General features: G+C 39.4%; 1 protein-coding gene across 4 annotated transcripts; it reads right to left on the bottom strand.

Moving 5' to 3' along the window:
• Nucleotides 1-2,203: 2,203 nt before the first annotated feature.
• Nucleotides 2,204-13,325, bottom strand: LOC306847244 (U3 small nucleolar RNA-associated protein 18 homolog). 4 transcript variants are annotated; one of them, XM_079381087.1, is made up of 14 exons: nucleotides 12,984-13,121; nucleotides 12,856-12,906; nucleotides 11,892-12,010; nucleotides 11,703-11,798; nucleotides 11,553-11,620; nucleotides 11,284-11,384; nucleotides 10,641-10,766; nucleotides 8,445-8,619; nucleotides 8,211-8,311; nucleotides 7,129-7,219; nucleotides 5,659-5,782; nucleotides 4,095-4,269; nucleotides 3,058-3,200; nucleotides 2,458-2,591 (listed from the first exon to the last, which is right to left on the bottom strand). In XM_079381087.1, the coding sequence occupies exons 4-14, from the start codon at nucleotides 11,789-11,791 to the stop codon at nucleotides 2,567-2,569; spliced, it is 1,218 nt and encodes a 405-aa protein (XP_079237213.1). In that variant the 5' UTR covers nucleotides 11,792-11,798; nucleotides 11,892-12,010; nucleotides 12,856-12,906; nucleotides 12,984-13,121; the 3' UTR covers nucleotides 2,458-2,566. The 4 variants fall into 4 exon arrangements, with proteins under 4 accessions (XP_079237212.1, XP_079237213.1, XP_079237214.1 ...); XM_079381088.1 differs by having other exon boundaries at nucleotides 11,284-11,381; nucleotides 12,984-13,119; XM_079381086.1 differs by having other exon boundaries at nucleotides 2,204-2,591; nucleotides 11,284-11,381; nucleotides 12,856-13,325.
• Nucleotides 13,326-13,911: the final 586 nt, after the last annotated feature.

Here is a 13,911-nt window from a genome sequence, read left to right as displayed (position 1 = left end):
TGATTACATTACTTTAAACGAGTCCCAAAACACCTGATGTACTTGTTACATTGTTAGAAGAATGGCATCTACTCTAATATTAGTCTGTTTCTTTCTTATTCCGAGGTCACCGTAGCCACCCAGATCCAGTCTGTATCCAGATTTAAAGGCATTTCATTATTGAATTCAGTGATGGCATCGTCCAGCTCAGTTCAGTTTAAATAGTATCTGTGCAATCAAGTCGACGATATCGCTGGAAATTAAGTCTCCCCAACTGAGCAAGCCAGAGGCGACAGCAGCAAGGAACCAAAACTCCCTCTGTGACAGAATGGAGAAAAAACCTTGGGAGAAACCAGGCTCAGTCGGGGGACCAGTTCTCCTCTGGCCAGATGAACCAGCAGTTCAATTCAACTGCAGCAAAGTCAGATTGTGCAGAGGACTCATCTGGTTTCCGAGGTCTTGTTCCAATGGCCGTCTAATCACCCAGCAAGAGTGGCTTATAGACAACTCTGTGGATGTCCTTGAGTGGCCCAACCAGATCCTGGGACTGAACCCAATCAAATATTTCTGGATAAACCTGAAAATGTGCGTCTGCCCCCATCCAACCTGACAGAGCTTGAGAGGTGAAGAGGCGAGGAGAAGAATGGCAGATAATTGCCAAATGATGAGGTTTAAAGCTAGTCGCATCACACCCAAAAATATTTGAGGCTGTAATTGGTGCCAAAGGTGCTTCAACAAAGTATTGAGCAAAGGCTGTGAATACTTATGTACATCTGATTATTTATTTTTTATAAATTTGCAAATATTTCAAACTTCTTTCACGTTGTCATTATGGGGTATTGTTTGTAGCATTTTGAGGAAAATAATGAATTTAATCCATTTTGCAATAAAGCCCGATTCGGACGGTAATTGTTTCTCATATGGACGTGTGTAAAAATAAATGTACATATGACCTCAGTGATAAAACTCATGGATTCTGATGGTGATTTATTCACAGTGGAGGAGCGAGTTCTGTGCTCATGTGGCCAGTCACATGATTGTGTGCTGTAGGCTACATAAAATTAATTTTAATTACAAATTTATTCTTGTGCAAAATTTTAAAATACTTATGTAAAATGTATTCTTATTCCAAACATATTTTATAATATATAATCCTATTTATTATTTAAATCTCCTGTTTAGAAATAGGAAAATAGGCGTGCTATAGTTTTATATAATTATACGTGACATATCTTTTTATACCTACACATTTTTAAATTGTAGCCTATTGCATACCTGCTTCTGCCATAATAAAGACCCATTTCGAATGTTTACGTGCTTTTCTTCTCTTTCTGCTCCCAGTCGCTGTGGTGGAGGGGTTCTTTTAAATGCTTTCCAGCATTTCAGAAATAAATATGTATGCAAATTACACCGAAGTACAAGTTACCGTACGGTGTTCGGGAGTGCTCAAAAAGGGTTTAAACACTGAATTTTGAATCGATTTTCTCGTAAACTCAGAGATATGGATTCGGATGGCAATTAAATTACCACATGACCTTGGTGTTTGTCAAAAAAAACAGTAATTCAGCCGGGGATTTTTACAGGGGTGGTGAGAGAAACACACCGACATTCTGGATTCAGACGGCAATTAAATCACTGACTACCCCCTGTAAATTGTGAAAATCACTTGCGTCCCACTGAGAAACAACTGCCGTCCGAATAGGGCTTAAGGCTGTAACATAACGTGGAAAAAGTGAAGTGCTATGCATACTTTCCGGATGCACTGAATATATCAAATAATAGAAAATGTGTATGGATTCAGTAAGCTTTCTCTTGGCAAGCTCTGACTTCTAAGACGGTTATGCCACTCATTTCCCTCGTTGAGTTATTCACTTACACTCATTATTGTGTTGCAGTTTTACAGGTGTATAAAGTCCTGCTATCCTCTAGTTCAGTTCTCAACCACATTCCTGGAGGACCTCCCAACACTGCACATTTTCCATGTCTCCTTTGTCTGACACACCCATTTAAAGTCTCGAGTCAAGTCTCTACCAATGAGTAGGTGACCTAAAACAGGTGTTTAAGGAGACATGCAAAATGTGCAGTGTTGGGAGGTCCTCCAGGAATGTGGTTGAGAATCACTGAACTAGTTCACCTGTTATCAGCAAACCAGACTGTGTCTGTTGAATGGGTCTTCTATTATTCAGTAGAATTCATTATTCTTTTCCATTTTCCATGCCTTTTCAAATAAGGTTTTCAGTTTCAGACGCATCTCTACTTCCTAACGCGCCACTGTTGCTAAGTGCAGCATTTATACGGCCGCTCTTGATAAAGCTGCTCTGGAAGAATACATACGTGAAGTTTCATTTCATTAAACTGAATAAAAATCAAACAATCACTTTAAGAGCTCTACTGCAGGTCTGAAGACAAGGAAAAGTGTCAAAGACAGACTGTATTAGGATGAGCAAACTGTAAATAATGCACACGCTTACAACTGAATAATATCTCTCACAGTCATGTGGTTTATTGAGCTGAAATCAGAGGAGCTGACCGATGTGCAACGTATTCAGTCTGAGCCGTTTGCTTTGTGGAACGCGGTGCTTCATCTCTAGAAGTCAGTGTAATGCAGAAGCCTAGAGACAAACAACAATACACACGATTATACAACACCTGGATAACACTAGCATAGCAAAAACATCAGTGTAAAAGATGTGTAACAATTGACTTGCTTTCTAGATCTATTCATTTAAAGTCATTCCTTCAAGAAACTGAACAGTGTCTGGTATGCTGGAGAGCGGTGGTTAATGACACTGAAATGGACTTCAAACACCGCTTGTGTTCGTTCATGCTTTTCCTTTCCAGTTACATTTAGAGCACTGGACAATCTAAAATAGTTAGGCTTTTTCTTTCCTAAAATGTATGAACCCAATTACATTACATTTAAAGAGACCTATAAATGCATTTTAAGATACACTGAATAAAAGTTCATTAAATGTTCTGAATCTGGAAAAGTAGTGAATGCTAAACCTGTGAATCATAAATTAACATTGCACATGTAGTAAAAACAAATGGCAACTAATGTAATTGGCACGTTCTCACCTGAAGAGCAGCGCATGGCCTTTATTATTGGCCACAGAGTAGAATCCGCTCCGCGGGGAGAAATCCACACAACGGGTTTGAAATATAGTCTTCTTTTGGAATTGTGGAAAATTGGAGAACACGGTGAAACTTGGAAGATGAACCTTAAAAGGAAAAAAATAAGTCATCTAAATTATTCTGCAACTAAAAATCCCAACTACCCCATTATTGTGTATAACTAAAACCAAGCCAGATTACAGCAAGAACTGTATCTGAAATCCAATTCTGCAGCTTATGAACACAGAAAACATGCAATCTCTCAGTCATCTACAATTCATTACAACATGAAGTTTGTCTATGTATACATACATACACTGCTATTTAGCCATTTATTAGGAGCAGCTGTACTGACACGTGCTCAATTATCAGATCTGCCAATCACGCTTCAGCAGTGCAATACTTGATTATGCAGACATGGGTCTGAAGCTTCAGTTCATGTGATCTCAGTAACGTAGAGCTCTGCTCCTAATTTGAACAAACAGCATGAATCCATGCACTCGTGTCAGGAGTCCAGACTGCTGCTGGTGTAATGGTGAGAACGAATGCTTTCATTAGGTCTGTTCATACCCATCAATCATCACTGGATCGCCACATATCTGCATCCATTAATGGCCACAGCATGCATGTTCGTTTGAATTTGATAATAATCAGAAACACTATGAATCTGAATAATCCTATTCATGAACTTGAAGAATTGAGGCTGTTTTAAAGGCACAGAACCAGTACAGTGTTCCTAAAAAAAGAGCAAATAGTGTCTGAACTATTTATTCAGGCATTTATCATTGTTCATGCAGTGCTGATGAAAAACACTTTCATATATCAATTTTTCCAGGCATTTTGTCTCTTCAATTTAGGCCTATTATGAAGAAAAATTGCATATAATAGTATATAACTTAAGCATTATTAAAAAACTATGAAATATAATCTAAATGGCTTTTGTTTCTAAGCTGATGTGTTTTCATATGCACACAGCTGATGTGTAAGGTGTTGTGACGCACCAGGCGGTTGGCCTCGTCGTCCGCTCTGGACCCGATGGCCAGGATCTCGGAGGTGCTGTTGAAGCACAGGGAGCTCGCCGCTGTCACCAGGTTCATGACGGCCTTCAGAGGTCTGGGCACCAGCTTCTGCAGGCAGTCCTGCTGCGAGTAGATGTTCACCACGCCGCTCTGAGACCTGCAGACGAGCAGCACAACACCGTTCCTCAGGATCCAGTCACACAGCTGTGCATTACACCTTACAACTAACACACAAACCCATCCGGACCAAAGCTCTGGCGGGAACAAAACATTACTCCAGGTAGGGATGTAACGATTACCGGTTTGACGAGAAATCATGATAAAATTCCCCACGGTTAGTATTACTGTTTCATATTTGAATTATCATTAAACCCGTATTCGATTACCGCGATCTGAACAACTCAGGATAAATAAACACTGTCCAGCATAAAGCAGAGTGTACCAGTGTCACGAGCGCACGGCAGCAGAGTTTCATTCTGAGAGAAAACAGCTGGGAGCCTTTAAAAGAGTGCTGAGGGAATTATATGAATAATTTAATTATACGAATGTACCTCTGAAGGTTCTGACTGTCTTCAGAAATGATTCGATGACAGTTTGTTTTGACAGTATTGTCACAGAAATGATTCGATGACAATACGTCACGACTTTACTTTTTTTTTTTTTTTTTCATTTTGGAAATTTCCATACCCTTACATCCCTAACTCCAGGGAGTAACAGTTCTTCATCACAGATGTTAATAATCTACAGTTGAAATGAGTGTTTTTTGCGGGTTATTTTTAAACCACAGTTGTTTTGTTCTTTACAAGAAAAAGTATTTAGAAAACAAAGTGCATCTGCTGTTTAAAAACACCAATACTGTAGTCAACATTTGAAGTGGATCAAAACCTTTCATCAAAGTTGCCCTAAAAACAAAATGTGTTCTGGTCTTTTTTGATCCACTTCAAATGTTGACTACATTTACAAAATATGGCACAACAATTCATCAATTGAACTGAAAATGATTTGTGGGTGATTTTTCTAGCTCTACTGCAGAAAGCATGTGCAGGATAAACATAAGCATTCATGTTACCTTTATAAAACTAGCCAACACAGGCAAAGTGTACACATTTGATCACATTAGATGTAATAACTCATCATATATTCTAACAAACATACAGTATGTAACAACCAGAAACGCACTGTATTTGAAATCATATTTATGGGCTGCTTTCATTGAGTTCATGCAGCATTTGTGCCACACTCAGACAGATTGACAAAAAGCATCAACAGAACCAGATACTTCTTCCTGCTTGTTCTGAATCAGATCCAAAATTGCTAGTAATTTGAGTAATTGAGTAAGAGGAAAGAAGAGTCCAATGAGAATAACTCGTCATTATTAACTCTGTTAGCTCTACTTCAGTAATCACTAAAGTATCTGCACTTTCACCCGAGTCAGCCACAGGTTTTGGTGACTTAATAAATGCTGATGTTTACTGCAGGACGGGACGCTGATATCAGCTTCTGTGTTTAGTAAGAGACAGACGAACGGTGTTCTGACATTACTCACCCACAGGCCAGATACAGGCCATCCCTGGACAGAGCGAGAGAAGTTCCTCTGACACAGCCGTCATCCGCAAACTTCTTCAGACACTTACTGCTCTGCACGTCCCAGATGAACACCTCACCTTCCTCTGTGAGACACACACACACGGGAATCAGTGTTATCACACACAGCGTGGATTCAGAGGATCACAGTCTGTCTAAACGTGATGTCTGTGACTGAATAAAGCCTGGTGTGACCGCAGTCCAACTGTCCTAAGAGACTGAGGCTGCTCTTGCTGTTTCTGGGGTAAAGTAAATGACTGACAGGTCGACCGATGTATCGGTTTTGCCCGATTAATCTGCACCGATAGTTAATTGGTGGAACTATTGGTTATCGGCAAAAATCCATGCCGATAGTGTTTCTGGGTTGGGACCGTTGCTGGAGCGGCTGAGGAGGTCCTCATTATACAGAAAAGTCCCTCTAGTCTTTATTACACAGCACGAGAGCGGCCTCTAGAGGATGAGACGTGCACATTAGCACCTCAAGCGGTTAAAACAATGTGACCAAAACACACCCAAGATGTCATTGTTGCATTAGTTTATATCCATCTGGTCACATTAATGCATTTGTTAGTCAGTGAAGTTGCAGATTTAATACTAGTGACATGAGAAAGCAAACTGATGTTCATTTAGCCACAATAATTCCGGTCACGCCGTAATGTAATGTAAGACTTCTCCCTGGGCTGAAAGATTGTGTATTGTGCATTTTTCAGGGAAACATTTGTCTTTCTGTGGCTAATAAAACATGCTTCATTTATAGAGCTATAAGATAATACCTTCTCTTTCTGTTTGCTCGTTTGTTTTAAACACAGAACTTAACTCTTCAAACTGGCATGATCATTCTTAAAGTAAACTTTTGCCCGTTTGATGATCCAACAAACCGTTTCAGACCGCTGCTTGAATAGAATCTTTAATGATTAATATATAATGTTATTTTTATTCATTTACAAAGTATGGTTCGGTGCTTTTTTTAAAAGTAGAGCACTAAACTATTGTATTACTAGCATATTCAGTATCTATTTAAAAATGAGAAATCGTGCTCTCTCAAAGTGACCTAGGAGTCAAGAGTGAGTGAAGCACATTTCACAGGATCTCAGTAGGGGGCGCTACAGCCCTGCTCTAGTCCTTACAGACACACAAAATAACCTAGAAAGATGCGTTTAAACTAGTAGAACAGAAAAACTACACTCTTGCCACAGCAGATGAAGAACATTCAGTTCAAAAGTGAATGCATTTCCCTGTCACTCTTGGTGCATCTCAGTTTGTAGTGAATTTACACAGATTGATTACACACACACACACACACACACAAACACACACTTAATGATCGGGCTCACAGCGCCACTGTTACAGTAAACCTGCACAACGCTCTTGAACTAATCATTTATTAGATGCACGCCAGACTTTTACAGTAGGGGTGTTTGTGTGGACTTACGGGAGTTGGCGTAGATCTTGCTGCTGTCTGTGGTGAACGCTGCAGCACACACACTCCCGTTCATCTTCATGCTCCGGATCACCTCTCTGGTCTGGAAGAGACACGCCACACTTCATTCTCACAGCAGAGCACTAACACAAGCGCTCGCTGATTACAGAGACTGCACATGAAGAGCAGTGCCACACACTCACTGGGGTTGTGCTGATAGACAATAGTGTAACAGTGATAGTCAGAGATATTGCCTGTGGCTGATGCCTTCAACGATAGCAAGACGATTATTATAATTATTATCATCAGGTGACTAATACTATCTAATTATTATTAGGGCTTATTTGTTCCATCACCTCTCTCTTTCTGCGTTTTTACAGTGTTGCGTGTTATAACCAATCACACACGATTATGTCGAGTTGATGAATGCAGTGGCCAATCAGAGGCGTTCAGATGAGTCATCGCTGACTGAATTGTGCTCGAATTCGCTCATCTTAACCTACAAAGTGCAGATGTGCGTGCGATGTTAGAGATGTATTCATCAGACGGTGTAGATAGCTTCTCTGATTATAACAGAGTGTTTTTAAAGTGCTAGACTGAGCTTGTGATGATGCTCTTTGGTAATGTAATGTTCTTTGCTCGTTTTCTGTAGCTGCTTTTTGAAAACCTGAGGAAATGTAAGTGTTATGATTAGTAACTTACAACGTTTCTATTGAATTATGTTAAATTTAAGTTCAGTAATATTAAAAACATCATGCTGCTTTTAGCCTTACGCTGGAGCTGGTTCACTCTCCGGCAATGAACCCAAGTAAATAAACAATTAAATTAGCACGTGTATAATATCGTGTATCGTGATCTCACAGGCTGACGATATGACAATTGAGCATATTGCATATTAAATGAGAGCATATTAAAACTATTTTAATTTGCTTCGAAGACAAACAAAGGTCTTGAGGGTGATTGGACTAAGCCTTTAACACCAGATAAATGACACTTAAGAGTGAAAACAGCACGGCTGCAGCTGGACTGTTCATCTTCAGGAACTATTCTGAGTGACTACAGATATATCACGAGCAGATGTAATGGGATCGCACCTTTGTGGTCATGAGATGGAGATATCCTGAGGATCCCGAGAGAAGAAGATACTTTCCATCTGGAGAAACCTGGAAGTCTGACACCCTCTGCTCATTCAGACCTAACAGAAACAGCCACACACACAAAACATTACATTCTAGCACAAGTTCAGTGTAAATGAGCTTAATCGCTTCAGTCAACATAATCCATCATTCAACAGAAAGAAAGAGCTCTTCTGAGTCTGCAGATCTCACCTCGCACACTAGTCACCGGGAGAACTCTGCCCTCCATCATGTCATAGATGTAGAAGAGTTTGTTCCTCAGTCCAGTGGCCACTATATGCTCCCCATCAGCGCTAAACGAAGCCTTGCTCACTGGAAAATTCTCCAGATGGATGGTCTGGATCTTTGGGTTGCTCTTGCCATCCACCTGTTCAGAAGCAGCAACGTCAAGGTTATTTTATGTAGTGAATTCACATTAAGCTAGGGGTGTGCGATATGATGATTTTAGATCGTGGACGATAAAAATGTCTCCACGATCTGCTTTTGAAGAAATATGGTAGTATCGTGCTACAGCACACATTATGTCAAATACAGTTCTGGCCTCCGTCTCTATATACTGTACAACACCACATACAGCAGTAGAGTTATTCTGACAGGACACTGCACTTATTCGCGATCGCAAAAGTACATTATTTGCACACAAGCCTTGCTGGTTAAATGTTTCATTCGTGCGCTGGTCTGACGTGCGCTTTATCTGAGCGGATACACCTGAAGCACGCACTAAAAAGACTGTCTAACAGCGCCTGATTACTCAACTAAGTTATATTTTGCGCTAATACTGTCAAAACACACAAGGTTCACATACAGACTCAGTTGGTTATGTCTAAAATGAAAGTAAATAGTTAAGAGAGAAACAGATGCGTGCCTGTATATTAGATGCGTGCAGGTCTTAAAGGGACAGGACACTAAACGTGCTGTCGACTGTCATTAAAGGGATAGTTCACCCTAAAATTTAATTTCTGTCATTATTTACTCACTCACATGTTGTCCCAAACCTCTATTAATTTCTTGTGCTGAACCCAAAAGAAGATATTTTGAAGAATGAGGGTAGCCAAACAGTTGCTGGTCTACATTGACTTTGATAGCAGGAAAGAAAAATCCTATGGAAGTCACTGAGGACCAGCAACTGATTGGTTTTCCACCTTCTTCAAAATAGCATTTATGTTCAGCAGAAGAAAGAAACTCATTCAGGTTTAAAACAACTTTTGAGTAAATGATGGTATAAAAATAAAACATGACCGAATTGACAGACAGATGACAGAATATTTATTTTTTGGGGGGGAACTATTAATTTAACGTTAACAAAACAACAAAACGCAAAGAGAAAAATCACTCACTATTCTTGACTGAAAAACTTTAATACAGTTGCTTTAGGAATCAGTCTATCTAGTGTTTTATTTTTATATTTGTTCATTCAATTTCATTGAATGCTCTGCTAAATACACCTATTGTACCTGAAAATAAAGCAGTTGTTTTAATTGTATATCATGTGTATTTGTAATGTGTATCTTTGTTCTTATTTTTTAATAAGAAAGATAAAATAATGACAAAGATTTTTATCTTCGCCCACTTTGGCCTAAATATCTGCCATGTCTTTTTTTATTGTTTTCTGTTACCTTGAAAGGCTTTGTCTTTCTAGTTTGGCTTTAATGCTCAGACAACTTGTAAAACCAAAATAGTAAAACCAACATGACAAAGATTCATGATAAAATCGTGAATCATGATATTTAAAAAAAATAAAAATCGTGATATGATATTTTTCCCATATCGCCCAGCCCTACATCAAGCACAGTCTGACTCGCTTTGACTACTCTGTTGTTCATTTCGTTCTGACACTCGTTTCATTTGCATTTGACTCACAGGGCTCAACGGTGTCTGTGTCAGATTGCTGATGTGAGGATCCAGGTAAAAAAAAAAAAAAAAGAGTGCACTTCCATAATGTACTTAAATTGCTCTATTTCCGTGCACTAATTTTGTACTTAATATACTAAAAATGACTCTTTAGTAGTTCTTAAGATCTTCTAAGTGATCTGTGCTATTTTGAGGCACCATGAATATGAACTAAAATGCACTTTTAACATTTCTCTGCATTTAAAAAATGTATTTAGTCAGCACTTGTAGTACACTTGAACCCATCTGTCATACACTAGAACACTCAAGTGTACTACAAGTGCTGACTAAATACATTTTTTAAATGCAGAGAAATGTTAAAAGTGCATTTTAGTTCATATTCATGGTGCCTCAAAATAGCACAGTTGAGTACATGACAGCGTCTGATTCCAGTCCTCTCTCATATAACACACTAGACGGGGATCAGTGATGGAGTGAATCCCAGTCGAATCCCTGAAGGTGAGCGGCTGGACAGTGAGGATATGAGCGGTGCTTCACCTGAAAGAGTGATACGGAGTGATCCAGGCCTGCGGTCATCACGATCTGAGCAGACGGGTGAAACTGCACTGAGGTCAGCTGATCCCCGCCGGGACACTCACTGTTCACATTCACACACTTCTTCATCTGCCAGCCAAACATCACAGTTATTACTGATAGTATTACTATCAAGTAGCACATTTCTCTTTTATGCCAAAAATCATTAGGATATTAAGATCATGTTGCATGAAGATATTTTGTAAATTTCCTACCGTAAATATATCAAAACTTCATTTTTGATTAGTAATATGCATTGCTAAGAACTTCATTTGAACAACTTTAAAGGAGATTTTCTCAATATTTAGATTTTTTTGCTCCCTCAGATTCCAGATTTTCTAATAGTTGTATCTCAGACAAATATTGTCCTATCATAACAAACCATACATCAATGGAGAGATTATTTATTCAGCTTTCATGCATGTAAACTGAATAAATGTATTCAATATTTCATGTATAAATATCCATTTAAAAAAAATTGACCCTTATGACTGGTTTTGTGGTCCAGGATCACAAATTCTATATTTTTATAATCTGTTGCTCTCACACTTGGAACAATAAAAGCATGTTTTCTGTGTCTACAGCGGTCACATGTTGAGCAGCAGACCTTAATAATTCCCTTGGGCAGGATGTCGGACGAGCCGATGAAGTTACCCGTCCTTCGCAACAGATCTTCACCATCATCCTCATCTTCACTGTCAGGCTCTGCTGGGAAGAAGCGTATAAACAGTAATGATGGCCTGCTGGTTCACAACAGGGAACGAACATCTTACAGAGGCATGATAACACTCAACCATAGACAGAATAAAAGACTTACTGCAGCTTAAATGAACAAAGACATCCCTCAACAAACAAACTAGCTCATGCATTAATTACCTTTCTTCTGGCTCTTCTTGTCTGTGGCTTCTGCCCAGCTGGGTGTGCCGCCCATGGCTTTCTGAAACCTGCCAGACAAACCAGAAGCATTCGGCTCACAAGTGTGCTTTTGTTTGTTCAAGCAAATCACTTTATTTTACTGTAACTTACTGTTCCTTTAGACGCTGCTGTAGCCTCTGTTTTGTCATTTTACTCTCTGCTTCACTCTTTTTAAAGTCTCTTCGAAACCGATGCGTCATGTCAATCCTTAAAAAACAAAACAAATCAAATAAGTGGCACACAAGCATACTGGCAGGAAGGTTGTGAGGTTATCAGGAGCGGTGCTGTCGTGTGCCTCACTCTTCGTCCTGCTCATCCTCCTCATCCTCCCACGCTGCGCTCCGGACCGCCGGCTGCGTCCCACTCTCCTCCGAGCACACGCTGCCTGCGTCATCCTCCTCCAGAAACACACTGCTGTCCTGCTCAAACACATGCACACGCTTCAGAACGGATACACAGATTTATAGGAATTAAACATTTTCAACATGTGTATTTATATTCATATACATAAATATACACAGATGTATAATGTAAACAAACAAAAAAAACTTTTACTTTGGATGCGATTAATTGTGATGAATTGTTTGACAGAACTAAAAAGAAATGCAAGTACAAATTACTTTAAGGAAATCAAATATTAAAAAAAAAAGTTGATTAGTCACTGATCAGAAGCTGCTTCAGCATCAGTTTATATATGTCCCTGCAGCACAAAAGCAGTCATCGGTAGCACAGCTATATCTGTAGCAATAGACAACAACACACTGTATGGCTCACAATTATACTTTTCTCTTTTATGACAAAAATCATTAGGATATTAAGTGAAGATTTAATTTCTTACTGTAAATATATCAAAACCATGCTTTCATAATATTTTCAAATAGCTGTAACTCAGCCAAATATTGTCCTATCATAAACCATACATCAATGGAAAGATGATTATTCAGCTTCAGGTGATGTATTAATCTCAATCTAAAACGACCACAAGTGCTGATAAAAGAAAAGCAAGCCTAGCGTCCTGAACTAATGATAGTTGTTTACTAGCAGGCTGTGTATTAGTACTTATGAAGCACATATTAATGCCTTACTCCGCATGATCATACTTTAGATCCACCTCATACCTAAACTTAGCAACTAACGTTACCTTCCTAACTATTAACAATCAGCACAGCAGCAGTTCACGGAGACAGAAGTAAACGTTAAGAGACCGGCCCCCAAACTAAAGTGAGCAGCGGATTCTGTGAAACACGTTTAAATGCTTCCTCACAGAAACAGACGAGCACTGAGTCCAGGGCCGCTCCTCCGCGCCGAACACCAGCTCCTCCAGCAGCCGCACTGACGCGTCCTCCCCGCGGAGCGTCGCGCACAGACCCGCGTGCTGCTGCTGCTGACCGCGCTCCGGATCCTCGCTCCGCGGCCGCTTCCTCGGAGCCATTGTGAGCCGCTGCTTTACCTGTGAGTCCCGCAGATCTAAACTAGTGCACGAGCTCCTGCCGAAACATGTGCGCGCTGCCTCTTCCTCTTCTTCTCTCTTCTGATGGCGAACCAGCTCACGGGGCGTCTGCGCCTCCTACCGGAATCCGTGCCGCTCCTTTCAGTTCATCTTCAATTATTACTTGGCAGTGGCTCTCAATCTTTTTTTTTTACTTCAAGGTCCTCTGTCAGAAAAGATACTTTGCAAAAATGTCACTGCAGATATTCTTTACAACTGAAAAGTAATGTAAATGATGGTGGCCTGCCCTCTGCGTGCACGCGCATGACGTCATGTGTTGATAGCGGAGCGGCCAAATGAATTAAATGGTAATTTAATTTGATTTATTTTATGTAGTTACTGCACCTTTATTTTGATAAACATTATTTGTTGAATTTGTTGAGAACAGACTGATTTGTTTAATATTTTTAATATTCAAAAAAAAGATGAAAAAATAAATAAATTCCACGCTGTTTGCTCTGCAAATCTTTTTATAAGCAATATATATATATATATATATATATATATATATATATATATATATATATATATTTTACCAAAGTTACGCCATAGAATGTTCGAGAATTAGCATTTGTGGAGATATTAGTAAAATATGTACAGTAAGTGTGATAGCGCGTAGAACAAGGTGTGGGTGTTTTGGCATCTCTGATTCTTGTTCCTTGTTGATTTGTTTATATTTTTTGTATCTGTTTAATTTTTCTTTTATGTATTAGTAGTTTTTCTCTGTTGGATGGTTCATCTTGGCTTTATATTTTAACATCTGTTTATCTAAGGCCTCATTGGCCTCTATACATTAAATGCTGAATGCCTGGTGACCTTATTCATTTAGAT

This window comes from Barbus barbus (assembly GCF_936440315.1).
Source record: "Barbus barbus genome assembly, chromosome: 27".
Classification (NCBI taxonomy): domain Eukaryota; kingdom Metazoa; phylum Chordata; class Actinopteri; order Cypriniformes; family Cyprinidae; genus Barbus; species Barbus barbus.
The sequence above is the reverse complement of the archived record's forward strand: the minus strand, read 5'-3'. Positions and strand labels throughout refer to the sequence as shown.